The sequence below is a fragment of the Oncorhynchus keta genome, chromosome 21 (genome assembly GCF_023373465.1).
Source record: "Oncorhynchus keta strain PuntledgeMale-10-30-2019 chromosome 21, Oket_V2, whole genome shotgun sequence".
Lineage (NCBI taxonomy): Eukaryota > Metazoa > Chordata > Actinopteri > Salmoniformes > Salmonidae > Oncorhynchus > Oncorhynchus keta.
The window spans coordinates 29,215,510-29,228,629 of record NC_068441.1 but is presented as its reverse complement, the minus strand read 5'-3'; the positions used below and the strand labels follow the sequence as shown (position 1 = coordinate 29,228,629).

Genomic DNA, 13,120 nt, shown 5'->3' with positions numbered 1-13,120 from the left:
CATGTCAGGTAGTCCTGAGGCATGGTCCTAGGGCTCAGGTCCTCCGAGAGAGAGAAAGTAAGAGAGAAAGAGAGAATTAGAGAGAGCACACTTAAATTCACTGTTATTACAGTCTTATGTCCAACAATGAAAATTCTAAATGAAAAACTTTATTTTTGGGGGCTCAAAAGACTTGGGGGGGCACATAAAACCACCGCAGGCCAAATTCGGCCCATGAGCCGCCAGTTGGGGAACCCTGCTATACACAATGACTGCTTGTCTCGTCACAAACTGAAATTAGGCTAACTTTTAGACTTTTTAGCAACCAGGAAATGGCGGAGCGATTTCTGCATGGCGCATCTTGAAAACTATAATTTTTATATCATGGATGCATGGTCAGTCCTTGCATCCATAGGTTTTATGAATTTGAGAGTGGTTGGAGAGGTTTACAGCTGCTGTTCCGTTATGGGGACAACAAGTCACATTGTTAGGGAGGAGACAAGCATCTTGACATTATATCCAGTATCTCTGGAGTTATTACATTTCTAGAGGCCCCAACCCTCAGGTTATAACCAATCCATGGCTATTGTTTGCTAAAATAGCTTGAGCCATCTTTGTTGTGAGAAGTGCTGCATCACTGCAGTCTATTCCATTTCTGTCATTGTCTACCTCAACCATGGGAACATTTGGGTCCTCCTCATCTTCAATTGTGAAGCACTGCTGTTGCAATTATGACAATGCAGAACGTTCTTGGTTAAAAGTGCAATGTGTTTGAGACACTGGAAACGGCTTCAACACACCAAACATGAGCTCCACAACACCTCTGGTGTGGATATGAGCTTGGTTGTACCCTTGTTGCTCAGGTCTTATTGCATGAACAGAGGGGGTGAACAAGAAATTGGTCTATGCATACCCACTGTCACCAAGTATGATTTCACTATGTTGTCCTCCTTCAAGCCGAGTGTACAAAGAGGAATTTTTGAAAATTCTTGAGTCATGAATTGTACCTTTCCAGGGTGCAACAATGTTGGAAAACTGCAAATTGGGAGAACCAGTTTTTACAATTCCTGTACTCCTCAGCATATGCTGTAGTAGAGGGATACTTAATGGGAATATGACATCCATCTATACTGCCAATAACTCCAGGCAAGTTCCCATATTCATAAAACTACCTTGTAGTTGGCGTGGGCTGCAGGGAACTTGATGTAATTGTCTTTCAGTTCACATATAGCAGTGCAGACTGGACTAATCTGCATGCAGTCAGTTCACTTACACCACACAAATCTCCTGTTTCACAATGAAGGTTTCAGATGCCAAAAACCTCAGTATTTGTAGGGAAGGAGGAATGGGCCTTCCCTAAAGAGTCAGATGAAAGCCTTGCCTCAAGCAAACAAATGATCTCAGCTGCATTGACTATGTAGATACAGAAACGGTAATGAAAACTGTATTTAATCTAACTCATTCAGTGGGTTGCTCCTGTCGATAATCGCCCTTCTGTCCGTCCTTGGTGGTGCTCTTTGATCATTGAATGTCCAGTAATCCATTTCCCTCCATTACCAAGGTCAACCCGGGGGCCACTGTCCATTCATCTGAAGTTGAACCTGACACTAGCCTTCTGGAAACTTCAGACTTTTTCCAATCTAAACTAGGGCATGTCTGAGAAATGCCATTTCAGTCAATTGAGTTTAAAAAGTGCAAATTGAATATAAGATTAGGTTTAATCGGCCCGCGAAACTGCCCATTATGTTTTAGGCCTAACTACATTGTCTGTAACCTGAACTCCTTCCGTGGCCTCCAACTGCTCTTAAACGCGAGTAAAACCAAATGCATGCTTTTCAACCGATCGCTGCCTGCACCCGCATGCCCGACTAGCATCACCACCCTGGATGGTTCCAACCTTGAATATGTGGACATCTATAAGTACCTAGGTGTCTGGCTAGACTGCAAACTCTCCTTCCAGACTCACATCAAACATCTCCAATCAAAAATCAAATCCAGAGTCGGCTTTCTATTCCGCAACAAAGCCTCCTTCACTCACGCTGCCAAGCTTACCCTAGTAAAACTGACTATCCTACCGATCCTCGACTTCGGCGATGTCATCTACAAAATGGCTTCCAACACTCTACTCAGCAAACTGGATGCAGTCTATCACAGTGCCATCCGTTTTGTCACTAAAGCACCTTATACCACCCACCACTGCGACTTGTATGCTCTAGTCGGCTGGCCCTCACTACATATTCGTCGCCAGACCCACTGGCTCCAGGTCATTTACAAGTCCATGCTAGGTAAAGCTCCGCCTTATCTCAGTTCACTGGTCACGATGGCAACACCCATCCGTAGCACGCGCTCCAGCAGGTGTATCTCACTGATCATCCCTAAAGCCAACACCTCATTTGGCCGCCTTTCGTTCCAGTACTCTGCTGCCTGTGACTGGAACGAATTGCAAAATCGCTGAAGTTGGAGACTTTTATCTCCCTCACCAACTTCAAACATCAGCTATCCGAGCAGCTAACCGATCGCTGCAGCTGTACATAGTCTATAGGTAAATAGCTCACCCTTTTTCACCTGCCTCATTCCCATACTGTTTTTATTTATTTACTTTTCTGCTCTTTTGCACACCAATATCACCAATATCTCTACCTGTACATGCCCATCTGATCATTTATCACTCCAGTGTTAATCTGCAAAATTGTATTATTCGCCTACCTCCTCATGCCTTTTGCACACATTGTATATAGATTGCCCATTTTTTTCTACTGTGTTATTGACTTGCTAATTGTTTACTCCATGTGTAACTCTGTTGTCTGTTCACACTGCTATGCTTTATCTTGGCCAGGTCGCAGTTGCAAATGAGAACTTGTTCTCAACTAGCCTACCTGGTTAAATAAAGGTGAAATAAAAAATAAATAAAAAAATTTGATGTGTGCATAAATGTGAGCAGTAAGCCTATGCGACCAGGTGTTGAATGCAAATACCCAGGAGACAGCAACTTCACCTTCGCTCCAGGGATAGCTCAGTCATGAGTGCCATAGTTGGCCAATCCAAGCAGATTAGCATTGGTTCAAAGAGGTAACCCAAATTAAATATATACAGCAATAAAACTAGAGGATAGCATAAACTATAGGTTAACTAACAAAAAACCACAAACACTGGCAGGCCAAGAAGCCTCTGGTCACAGAATGCCAATCATCCAGATTACTCACACCTGTTGATTTATCCAGGCTTCCTGGCAGAGAAGAGCCCTTCACCCAGTTGGTGCTGCCACCTGGGGATGGAGTATGACAGAAGTGTATCTTGGTACATTTGTTACAGGCAAGTTTGTCAACATTTTATTTTATGCAGTTATCATTTTACAAGGAATAAGATAAAGCAGATAAGATTACTCCAAAAGATCTCTTTATTATTCACAAGTTATTCCCAATGTCCATAAAGACAAGTTTGGCAACAGTGGATAAGCTATGGCTGCAAACCAAAATATGTGTTTGCCTAGCGAATTTACTCAAGACACGCATTAAAAGAAAAAGGAAACATTCACTTAGCTCACAGGATCGCTTGGATCACATACCTCATTCAGTTATTTTAACAGTCAATTTCAGACTATTTTGATTTCATTTTCAGAAATTGTGATAATGCTCTTGTAATTTATTCAAGGACAGCAAAACCTTTAAGTCTACAACATGCTATAATTCCTTCCAATTCTTTGTGGGACAAATAATCAAAAGACAGTCAATTAAATACAACACAAACAAATCTGAGAGAAATTGTAGCCACCTGCTCTTTTCCCCCACATTTTATTCACTGCATCGTGAAGAAGTAGACTAAGAATTGACGATTGGAAATGCTTTCTAGGTGAACAGTGCATGTCAGTGTAAAGAGGGGAGGTGTGTGGGTCTGGAGTTTGTGAGGCAGAAGAGTCCTGAGGTGGCTGTTTAGAGGTTTTACACCAGTCTCCGCCTTTTGCTGTCGCGCACCATCGGGTCCCCGGACGCAGCATTCATTCTGGCCGCCCCCAGAGGAGACACCTGGTTGAGCATAGGGTCGTCGGAAGCCTGGCCAAACAGAGCCATGAGCAGAGCCACGCCGAAGCCAGTAGCACGCTCCCCCTGCAGAGGAAGGAAGAGAATGATACAACAGGTTACACCATGACTCAAATATGTTTTTGTTCCCAGCCCCCCTCCATTAGCTCTTACACATTTGTTTTTTCACCCATCTGCAAGCACTAGATAGATAATGTATACAGAGGATGATCCTTTCGTTCCCCATTTGTTTGAGCTAGGCTGAAGCAGGTTAGAGCACACTTGTTCTGAAAAGTGTTTGAGTCTGTCAAGATATGGGAGTGGCTGAAATGGATTTAATAGATTATGTCTATACTTCCAAAATATTTAATTAGAAGGGGTTTCCTGGACACATTAAGCCTAATCCTGAACTAAAAAGCATTTTCAGTGGGGATTCCTCCATTAAGTTAGCTTTTTAGTCCATGACTAGGCTTAAATCGGTGTCCAGGAAAACACCCCCACTAAACCCAAATATCCAGTCACTCACAGCATGGACGGGGGAGGCTATGTCCACATGGACCCAGACCCCAGGCCAGTCGAAGCCCAGGTGAGAGCCGATGAAGAGGCCGGCACAGGAGCTCGTAGCATTCTCCCGGTCCTTTCACACACACAGAAAAGGGATACCTTTACATTTTAGTCATTCAGCAGATGCTCTTATCTAGAAAATATATAATAGGGTGAAGGAAAATGAACAACAATCATGATAGGCTGTAGAAGCATCAACTCTTTGTACGGAGCTACTTGATCATACTCCGATCTAAGATTAGGACCTGGTAGACTGGGCATACAGCAGAGAGAAGAGTAGTAAGTGCCACTCACAGCCACAGAGTTCTTCATGTCTGCCACGGCTGAGGTGAACTCACTGAAGTGAAGCTCTGGGCAGTAGACCAGTGGGTGAGCCAGGTCTCCGCTGCTGCGGCCTGCACTCACACATGCCATCTCCCACTGCTCACTGTTGGTCATCACAGCACAATGGTACTTCCCTGTGGAGATCCCCTAGGAAAGAGACAAATTAAACCATTGTTTGAAACAAATACTTATGTAGTAATTTGTTATACAGGAACTATGGTAATGAACTAAAGTGAAAGGTGGTAATAAGAAGTTCAATTATGTATGTATTGAGTACAAATTCACCTAACGCTTATGATGGGCAACAAAAACCAGCCTTGTTTTTGTGCATCAGACCTCAAACATTTCACTCGCGAACTACTTCACTGGGTAGCCAAAATAATACTGTGTGGTGCATGTGACTTTCAGAATGAGCTCATCAGTGCATCATGAGGGTTACCACATGATGTGGCTTTATCAGTCAGCACAAGCTGTGTTTGAGTTAGAACAACTGTTATAAGGAAATATTTAGGCCTAATGATTTTGTTTGACACAAACACACCATCCATTTGTGTGAGACAACCTTGATACGTTGTTTTGAGTTCCTCAGAGAATGTGGTGAGTTTTAGCTGTAGCCCACAAAAATTTCAGTTAGGGCAAAGATCAACAAAATTAAAAAACTTACTGGGTATAATTATCTGTCACAAGCCCTGTTGACCCTTGCACATGTTCATTTCAGCCTATATATGATGGTGTGTGTTGTTGCCAAAGATGCAGTGCTGTGGCCATAGAAGAGCCTGCCAGTCACACACCTGTGCCCCTGTCAGGGTGGCCATATCCAGGATGATGTCAGCAGAGAGGTCCTTGCTGGCATACACCACACCATCAGACAGCACCAGCCTGCCCTCGGCATCAGTGTTGTTGATCTCCACGGTCCTTCATCAGAAAGGCAGCAAAAAGAGAACAAAAAACGCTATTCATACCACAAACTAAGCCAGCATCATAATAAAGGATCCTTGGTCAAATATCAGCCAATTGTGTCTTTCCCACACAAAGCCCATCAGAAGGAAAAACCCTACTTTCCTCCATCAGCTTGCCATTGTATTAGCCTGTTTCCCATTACTTTGCCTAACTGGTTTAAATTAATCCAACATTTAGGAGGGTACTCACTTTCCAGAGTAGAGTGTGTGGATGTCATCTGGTCGTGTTGCAGCGGGTCCGACTGCATTCTCTGCCAGGCAGAATATGGCATGGAGATTGTCTTTGAAGCCCTAAAAAAAAAAGACATGCATTTCAAAAAAGGTCTATACACAACTTTTCAAACGCTCAATACAATCCCATAGGGTGTCTCCAAACAGGACCGAATGTTGCAAAATAAGAGGTTGATTTGAAAGATTAACAAGGGGTAGTAGGTAGATCCAACCTGTTTGACAGTAGCTTTGAAAGCTCCTAAAATGGCTGCTGCCCCACCACAGTCTCTCTTCATCCCAGGCATGTTGGTCTTGATGTGGGGGGGAAAAAGAACATTCATCCTTTATAACATTGAAACTGAATACTTGTTTTGCTGGCTAAATATCCATTTAATTATACAAAAGACAGAATGATCACATCATGGATCTGTTCCAAATGGCACCCCATTCCCTTTATAGTACACCACTTTAGACAAGGGCCCATAGGGCTCTGTTCAAAAGTACTGCTCTATAGAGAACATGGTGCTATTTGGGATGCAGCTAAACTGACAAGCCTCATGCTTGCCTTTACCTTTCCCTTGATGCTGAGGCCTCCAGTGTCATATACAATTCCCTTGCCCACCCATGCAATAGTCTGGGTGGCGCCATCTGGTTTGTGGCTCAGGACTGCCAGAGCAGGGGGGTTCACCGCTGCCTTGCCCACTCCATAGATGCCTGAGGGCCCAAACAGTCCAAAGTAATTGAGTTGATAACTCAATATTAGTGTGGTTATCAGGGAAAACAACCACGAGTGTATCTACATCACAAGACAACTCAAACTAAAATACAAGCTTTATTCCAATGTGGGAAAACTAATTTGACATTCCTTTTGGCCTAAATCTTTTGGGTCCCATTTATTAGCAAGTTTACTGAGAAAGTAATACATCAGAATAGAAACATTGCGCATTCAAAGACCGAGAGGAGAACCAACCCCCAAAAAACTCCAAAAGGAAAGTGGAAGAAAGCGTGTGGTCATCATACATACGAGCTGATACACATGATTAAAAAATATTTTTCTAACTGGCCCACACAGTTTGTGTAATGGGAAGCAAAGCACCAAACAGATTTGAGTCCCAATTAGAGTATGAGAGCAGAGTTGCTTTGGCATACCAAATTCTTTCCAACCGTTCCTCGAAAATACAATCCTCACTCACAGGATAAACTGAGTCCATATTCGCTCCATTCCTTAAAATCACCATTTAACAAACACCCATCTATTTTTGTGACTACTTGGTTTTGAAGTATTGAAAACAAACCATATGATATTATAAACCATATTTTTATATAAAGTATTTTTATATACATGAAAAGGCGACTAAAAGCATTCACAATTTCAAATAGGCGAGGTGTCGCATTAAACTGCATATAAACACTTTAAATAGGTCAGGAACCAGATGGGTAGCCTAAATGCATTTAGGCTATATTATTAGCCTAATATTTCAAGGCTATAGCCTACAAATAAATAAATAGTGAAGCATTTCCGAGTGTCGACACACTAGGCTGGCAGGAACATTAAGCACTCAGCATTTAAACATTTTGTTGTATTAGGTCATTGTACTCTATAAATTGTGCATATAGGCTGTGACTTAAATATAATTCAAATCTAATTCATTATTAGTGCCTTTGGCCAATCTCTTGTTTCTAAAAGTGAATTCAGAGTGTGGCTTCAGGCTCGTGTGATGGTGCCTGCAGAGCAGGCCAGCAGCAGAGAATAACCTCTCTGTGCTTGCAGAGCGACTGGGGATGCTAAACACCCTTCGGCCCACTCTTGCCAGGGAGGCAGTATTGCAGTGTTGTTTTTGTATTTTTCTATTAGGTAGGCCTGACATTTTGTATACCCCTATCAAAACAGAAAGCTCCTTTAAAGAGGTAACATGTCAGGCCTATTGGGCCAAAATCAATGATAGCCTATTGTATAGACAGAATGAAAATTAAGAGATTATATTTATTGTTTATAAATACTTTTCTACAATGACAGTTAGCTACCCACCTCATTCCTTTCTTTTAGCATGTGGACGAAGTAGACCATCATGCTTTCGGGATACGGGTCTTTTCAGATTCCACGATGACTAGTTGTGGACACTACAACACACTCCCTCTCTTGCTCTTGGCCCATTCTGCACCGGTGTGTTTACTCAGTTCATTAAAATATTTAGCAAACTCACATAATCTGGTCCAAAACATAGAAGCATAACAGACAAGCATAACACATAGCCAAGACCCTCCTGTCCTGATACACTACCTCCAAATCCTTTCTGTTTCAGTTCCTCTCCTCGAATGATAACAGGAGAAATGCCCAGTTCAGTTGCCACTGCCTTAATCTCCTGAAGACAAAAAGGCATACCCAGTCAAAAAAAGTACATTTTGTTTAATTAAGTTGTTTTAAGAAGTCACTGGAGTGTGCTATTGCTTTATTGTAGCGTCCCAAATGGCACCCTAAACCCGATAGTGCACTACTTTGAGCAAAGCCAACAGGGCTGAAAAGCAGTGCCCTATGTTGGGAATAGGGTGCCATTTGTGATGCAGCCGATAACTACATTACGATATCACTTGCCTCCAAGAAGTGATCAGTATTCATCTCATTGCACGGTGTGTCCACAATCCGTGCTGCCAGTCTCACTCCATCAGCAGCATTGGCAAGACACTGGCAAGAGCCAAAGCATAAATTAAGTTCATTTTTTGTCATTTAGCTTTGGATAAAAGCGTCTGCTAAATGGCATATATTATTATATATTATTGTCATTTAGCAGATGTTCCTATCCAGAGAGAATTACAATCATGCAAACTCTGGATCATGTACTCTGGATTTACATTTATGCATGTACAGTGCATTCAGAAATGATTCAGACCCCTTGACTTCTTCCACTGTTAGGTTATAGCCTCATTAGTACCCCCCAACCTCAATCTACACACAATACCCCATAATGACAAAACAAAAACAGGTTCAGAATTTTTTGCAAATGTATTACAAATAAAACATCACGTCTACATTAGTACTCAGACTCTTTACTTAGTACTTTATAATTGCTGCCAAAGTTGCTTCAACAGCCTCAAGTCTTCTTGGGTATGACGCTACAAGCTAAGCACACCTATATTTGTGGCGTTAACCCCATTCTTCTCTGCAGATCCTCTCAAGCCCGGTCAGGTTTGATGGGAGTGTTATTGCACAGCTATTTTCAGGTCTCTCCAGAGATGTTCGATCGGGTTCAAGTCCGGGCCCTGGCTGGGCCACTCAAGGACATTCAGAGACTTATCCCAAAGCCACTCTTGAATTGTCTTGGCTGTGTGTTTAGGGTCGTTATCCTGTTGGAAGGTGAACCTTCACCCAGTCTGAGGTCCTGAGTGCTCTGGAGAAGGTTGGCATCAAGGATCTCTGTTTACTTTGCTCCGTTCATCTTTCCCTCAAACCTGACGAATCTCCCAGTCCCTGCCACTGAAAAACATCCCCACAGCATGATGCTGCCACCACCATACTTTGGATGGTGCCAGGTTTCCTCCAGACATGATGCTTGGCATTCAGGCCAAAGTGTTCAATCTTGATTATCAGACCAGAGAATCTTGTTTCTCATGGTCTGAGACTCCTTTAGGTGCTTTTTGGAAAACTCCAAGCGGGCTGTCACGTGCCTTTTACTGATGAGTGGCTGCTGTCTGGCCACTCTACCATAAAGGCCTGATTGGTGGAGTGCTGCAGAGATGGTTGTCCTTCTGGAAAGTTCTCCCATCTCCAGAGGAACTCTGGTGCTCTGTCATAGTGATCATTGGGTTCTCGGTCACCTCCCTGACCAAGCCCTTTTCCCTCGATTGCTCAATTTGTCCACGTGGCCAGCTCTAGGAAGAGTTTTAGTGGTTCCAAACTTGTTCCATTTAAGAAAGTAGGCCACTGTGTTCTTGGGGACCTTCAATGCTGCAGACATTTTTTGGTACCCTTCCCCAGATCTGTGCCACAACACAATCCTGTCTTGGAGCTCTACGGACAATTCCTTCGACCCCACGGCTTGTTTTTTGCTCTGACTTGCACTGTCAACTGTGGGACCTTATATAGACAGGTATGTGCCTTTCCAAATCATGTCCAATCAATTGAATTTACCACAGGTGCACTCCAAGTTGATGATTAACAGAAAGAGGATGCACCTGAGCTCAATTTCAAGTCTCATATCAAAAGGGTCTGCAAACTTAATGTATGTTTTTTATTTAAGAAATTTAAAAAATGTCTAAAAACCTGTTTTTGCTTCGTCAATATGGGGTAACGTGTGTAGACTGATGGAAAAAAACATGTACAGTGGGGCAAAAAAGTATTTAGTCAGCCACCAAGTGTGCAAATTCTCCCACTTAAAAAGATGAGACTTGTAATTTTCATCATAGGTACACTTCAACTATGACAGAAAATGAGAAAAAAAATCCAGAAAATCACATTGTAGGATTTTTAATGAATTTATTTGCAAATTATAGTGCAAACACAGCTCAATTTGACCTCAAAAAACAATCTTGCGACTGCATGAGTGAAAGACCGCTCGTGCCTGTCTACGCTGGCCTACAATAATTAGACTCCGATGCGCACTACAGAGATTGGGATGAGCAAAACATTGCATCCGGAGGACACCGATTCAATTCTGATCGGAGTAGCGTAATTGTTTGATAATTATTTTTTTAATCTATAATCTGCTTGGCCAAAAAATGTTTTACTTGCCACAGCACTGTAGTGGTTTTAACAGAAATAACCTACAATGTTTTTTCAGCTCAGATTTACTCAAGAGGCATAGCCTATAGGCCAGGTGGTTTTTATATTTTTTTTATGTATTCATTCAGGTTCACAGTGCGGACCGAACAGATGTGCCCATACTAAACGGTTTGGTAGGAATACTTGTGCAGTACATCATAAAAGCACTCCATATAGATCTTGTAGTCAGTTTGATCAGTCATTTACAAAACCAGTGGTTGGCAGCAACAACAGTGGCTGATGTAGGTCCACAATGGCTCTGGCAATGACTAGTATAGAAGTTAGAGGTACCTGCAGTATAGTGGGGTCCAGTGGTCCGTTGTCTTGGCCCACAGTGATGAACTCCACAGTGACTTTCTTCTCGGTCCTGCGGGAGGAGGCAGAACGACGGGAGAATATGGGGAAAGCCCGGGCGATGGCACAGGCTGAGGCAAACACATCAGACCGCTCACACACCACCTGGACAGACAGGAACAAACATACTTTCACTGTCTGATAACAAATCTGTAATAACAGTCAAGCTAAAATGATCAATAAATGCAGTGTGTCAATCACAAAGCATGCAATTTGGCATATTGCCTTAAAAGTCTAATTAAAAGAATACCGCATAGGCCTACTTTAAATATGCAACCACATGTAGGCCTAACCTATATTTGTTTGAGACTTCGGACAGTTGTAGGGGCCCATCTATGACTTAACGATCACATTATCACTAAGGATGGAATAATAAATGGCTGGTGTCTGACGCGTCATGGCAGATAAGGTCAGCATCACACTAAACTCCACGGGCATGTTTCCCACCACAGATTAAGCCTAGTCCTGGACTAAAAACTATTCTCAATGGACAACTTCCACTGAAAGTGCATTTAAATCCAGGACTAGGCTTAATGTGTTTGGGAAACCGGCCCCGTATAGCTCCGAATTAGTCTTTAATCCCAGTGCAGTGAACTGACTGACCAGGATGCAGCGGCTTGTCCCTCCAGGCAGGCAGGTACGGACCAGACGGGAAAGGAAGTGGGCAGAGGAAGGGCTGTTGTGTCTGCTAACCCGTGAGGGCAAGGCTGCCACAGCTGCATGGCTCAAGTACAGAGGGCAGCTGTCAGTAGGGTTAGGGTTCAGAGCAGTGAGAGCAGCCTGCCAGACCTGGATAAAAAAAAAAAAGTTTTCATTTTGATAGCAAATTATTGTCACTGTGAGTGCTATATTATGATGATCACATAAGCGCTGGCATCGATTCTGAATGGCACTGAATACAGTAAGACTTGTGAAAGCATATGACATAAGTTGTCTGACAATGTGGTAAATTGTTGAACAATTTACCTGCAAGTTGCACACACTGTGCTGTCAAACAGTGATAAGATATTAGCAAAGCAGAAGACCAAATAGTGATCAAAGGCTGCGTTTACACAGGCAGCCAAATTCTAATCATTTTCCCCAATTAATGGCAAAAGATCAGAATTGGTCTGACTCCACATGCAGCTGCTTGGACCAAACATCAAGTAGTCACGAGGAGCAATAGCTAGGTTATTCGGGCACATGCAACTTGAAACATAATTTAACTAGCTAATCCAGTAAAACTGACTTTCCTACAGGCTGGCTTCTTCAAGTAAAATGGGGTGGGGAAACGTAAATGAGATTTTCTTGAAATTAAGAATAAAGGCCAATAAAATATTGTCAGGGATCAAGTAACGAGTCAGTGGTTGGAGAGTGGAGATGGCATGTTAAAAGCTAAGCTAGCATGACTTGATTTGTGATAGCTAATTTAGCTAGCAAGCATTTAGCTAACTTTGTTAGCATTGTAAGATTCAAGCCAATGAACTATGCATGGCCCATTGGAACTATTTCACAGAATACCAAGAGTAAAATTAAGCATTTTTCATATTATAATTACTAGTTAGCTAACTTACTAATTAGATTTTTTTACTGACACTATCCAGCTTGCAATGTCAGCGCCAGTTGACAAGTGAGTGCTTGCCGGGGAGCTCTAGCACGAGCAGCCCCGACTTTTTTATTTCCTCACCTTTTCGCTGACAGCTGGCTGCAATTTCCCCTTGACCTGGGTCCAGTTTGTTTGGGCCAAGTTATTCAGTTGACCGACAATTAGGACAGGGCGATTTTGAGGCTCCGAATCTCCAGCAGAAGCCTTGAACTCCAGCACCACGTTCGCCATCTTTGGACAAACCGATGGATTGATGCCCTTTGCACTTTATCGCACATCCTGCTTTTCAAAGAGCTTTGTCACTGCTGAGGTTGAATGGGAAGTCAGCTGTAGCACGGATCTTGAATAGGATTGGATTTTTCTGTACAGTCGT

The 13,120-nt window shown here is 42.7% G+C and overlaps 1 protein-coding gene across 1 annotated transcript; it reads right to left on the bottom strand.

Annotated features, from left to right (window-relative positions):
* Positions 1-3,353: 3,353 nt before the first annotated feature.
* On the bottom strand, positions 3,354-13,019 carry npepl1 (aminopeptidase like 1). Its single transcript, XM_035797244.1, has 12 exons — positions 12,829-13,019; positions 11,766-11,951; positions 11,100-11,267; positions 8,646-8,735; positions 8,334-8,415; positions 6,624-6,766; positions 6,286-6,363; positions 6,033-6,133; positions 5,675-5,798; positions 4,854-5,030; positions 4,522-4,632; positions 3,354-4,082 (listed from the first exon to the last, which is right to left on the bottom strand). Exons 1-12 carry the CDS (start codon positions 12,976-12,978, stop codon positions 3,918-3,920), a joined length of 1,575 nt encoding a protein of 524 aa, XP_035653137.1. The 5' UTR covers positions 12,979-13,019; the 3' UTR covers positions 3,354-3,917.
* Positions 13,020-13,120: the final 101 nt, after the last annotated feature.

Excerpts from the sequence above, each read along its gene's own strand:
- npepl1 (XM_035797244.1), bottom strand. The coding sequence starts at position 12,978 with ATGGCGAACGTGGTGCTGGAGTTCAAGGCTTCTGCTGGAGATTCGGAG. Across the intron at positions 11,268-11,765 it reads GGACAAGCCGCTGCATCCTG|GTGGTGTGTGAGCGGTCTGA; the intron begins GTCAGTCAGTTC and ends CTGTCTGTCCAG. Across the intron at positions 6,767-8,333 it reads GAAACAGAAAGGATTTGGAG|GCATCTATGGAGTGGGCAAG; the intron begins GTAGTGTATCAG and ends TTGGGCCCTCAG.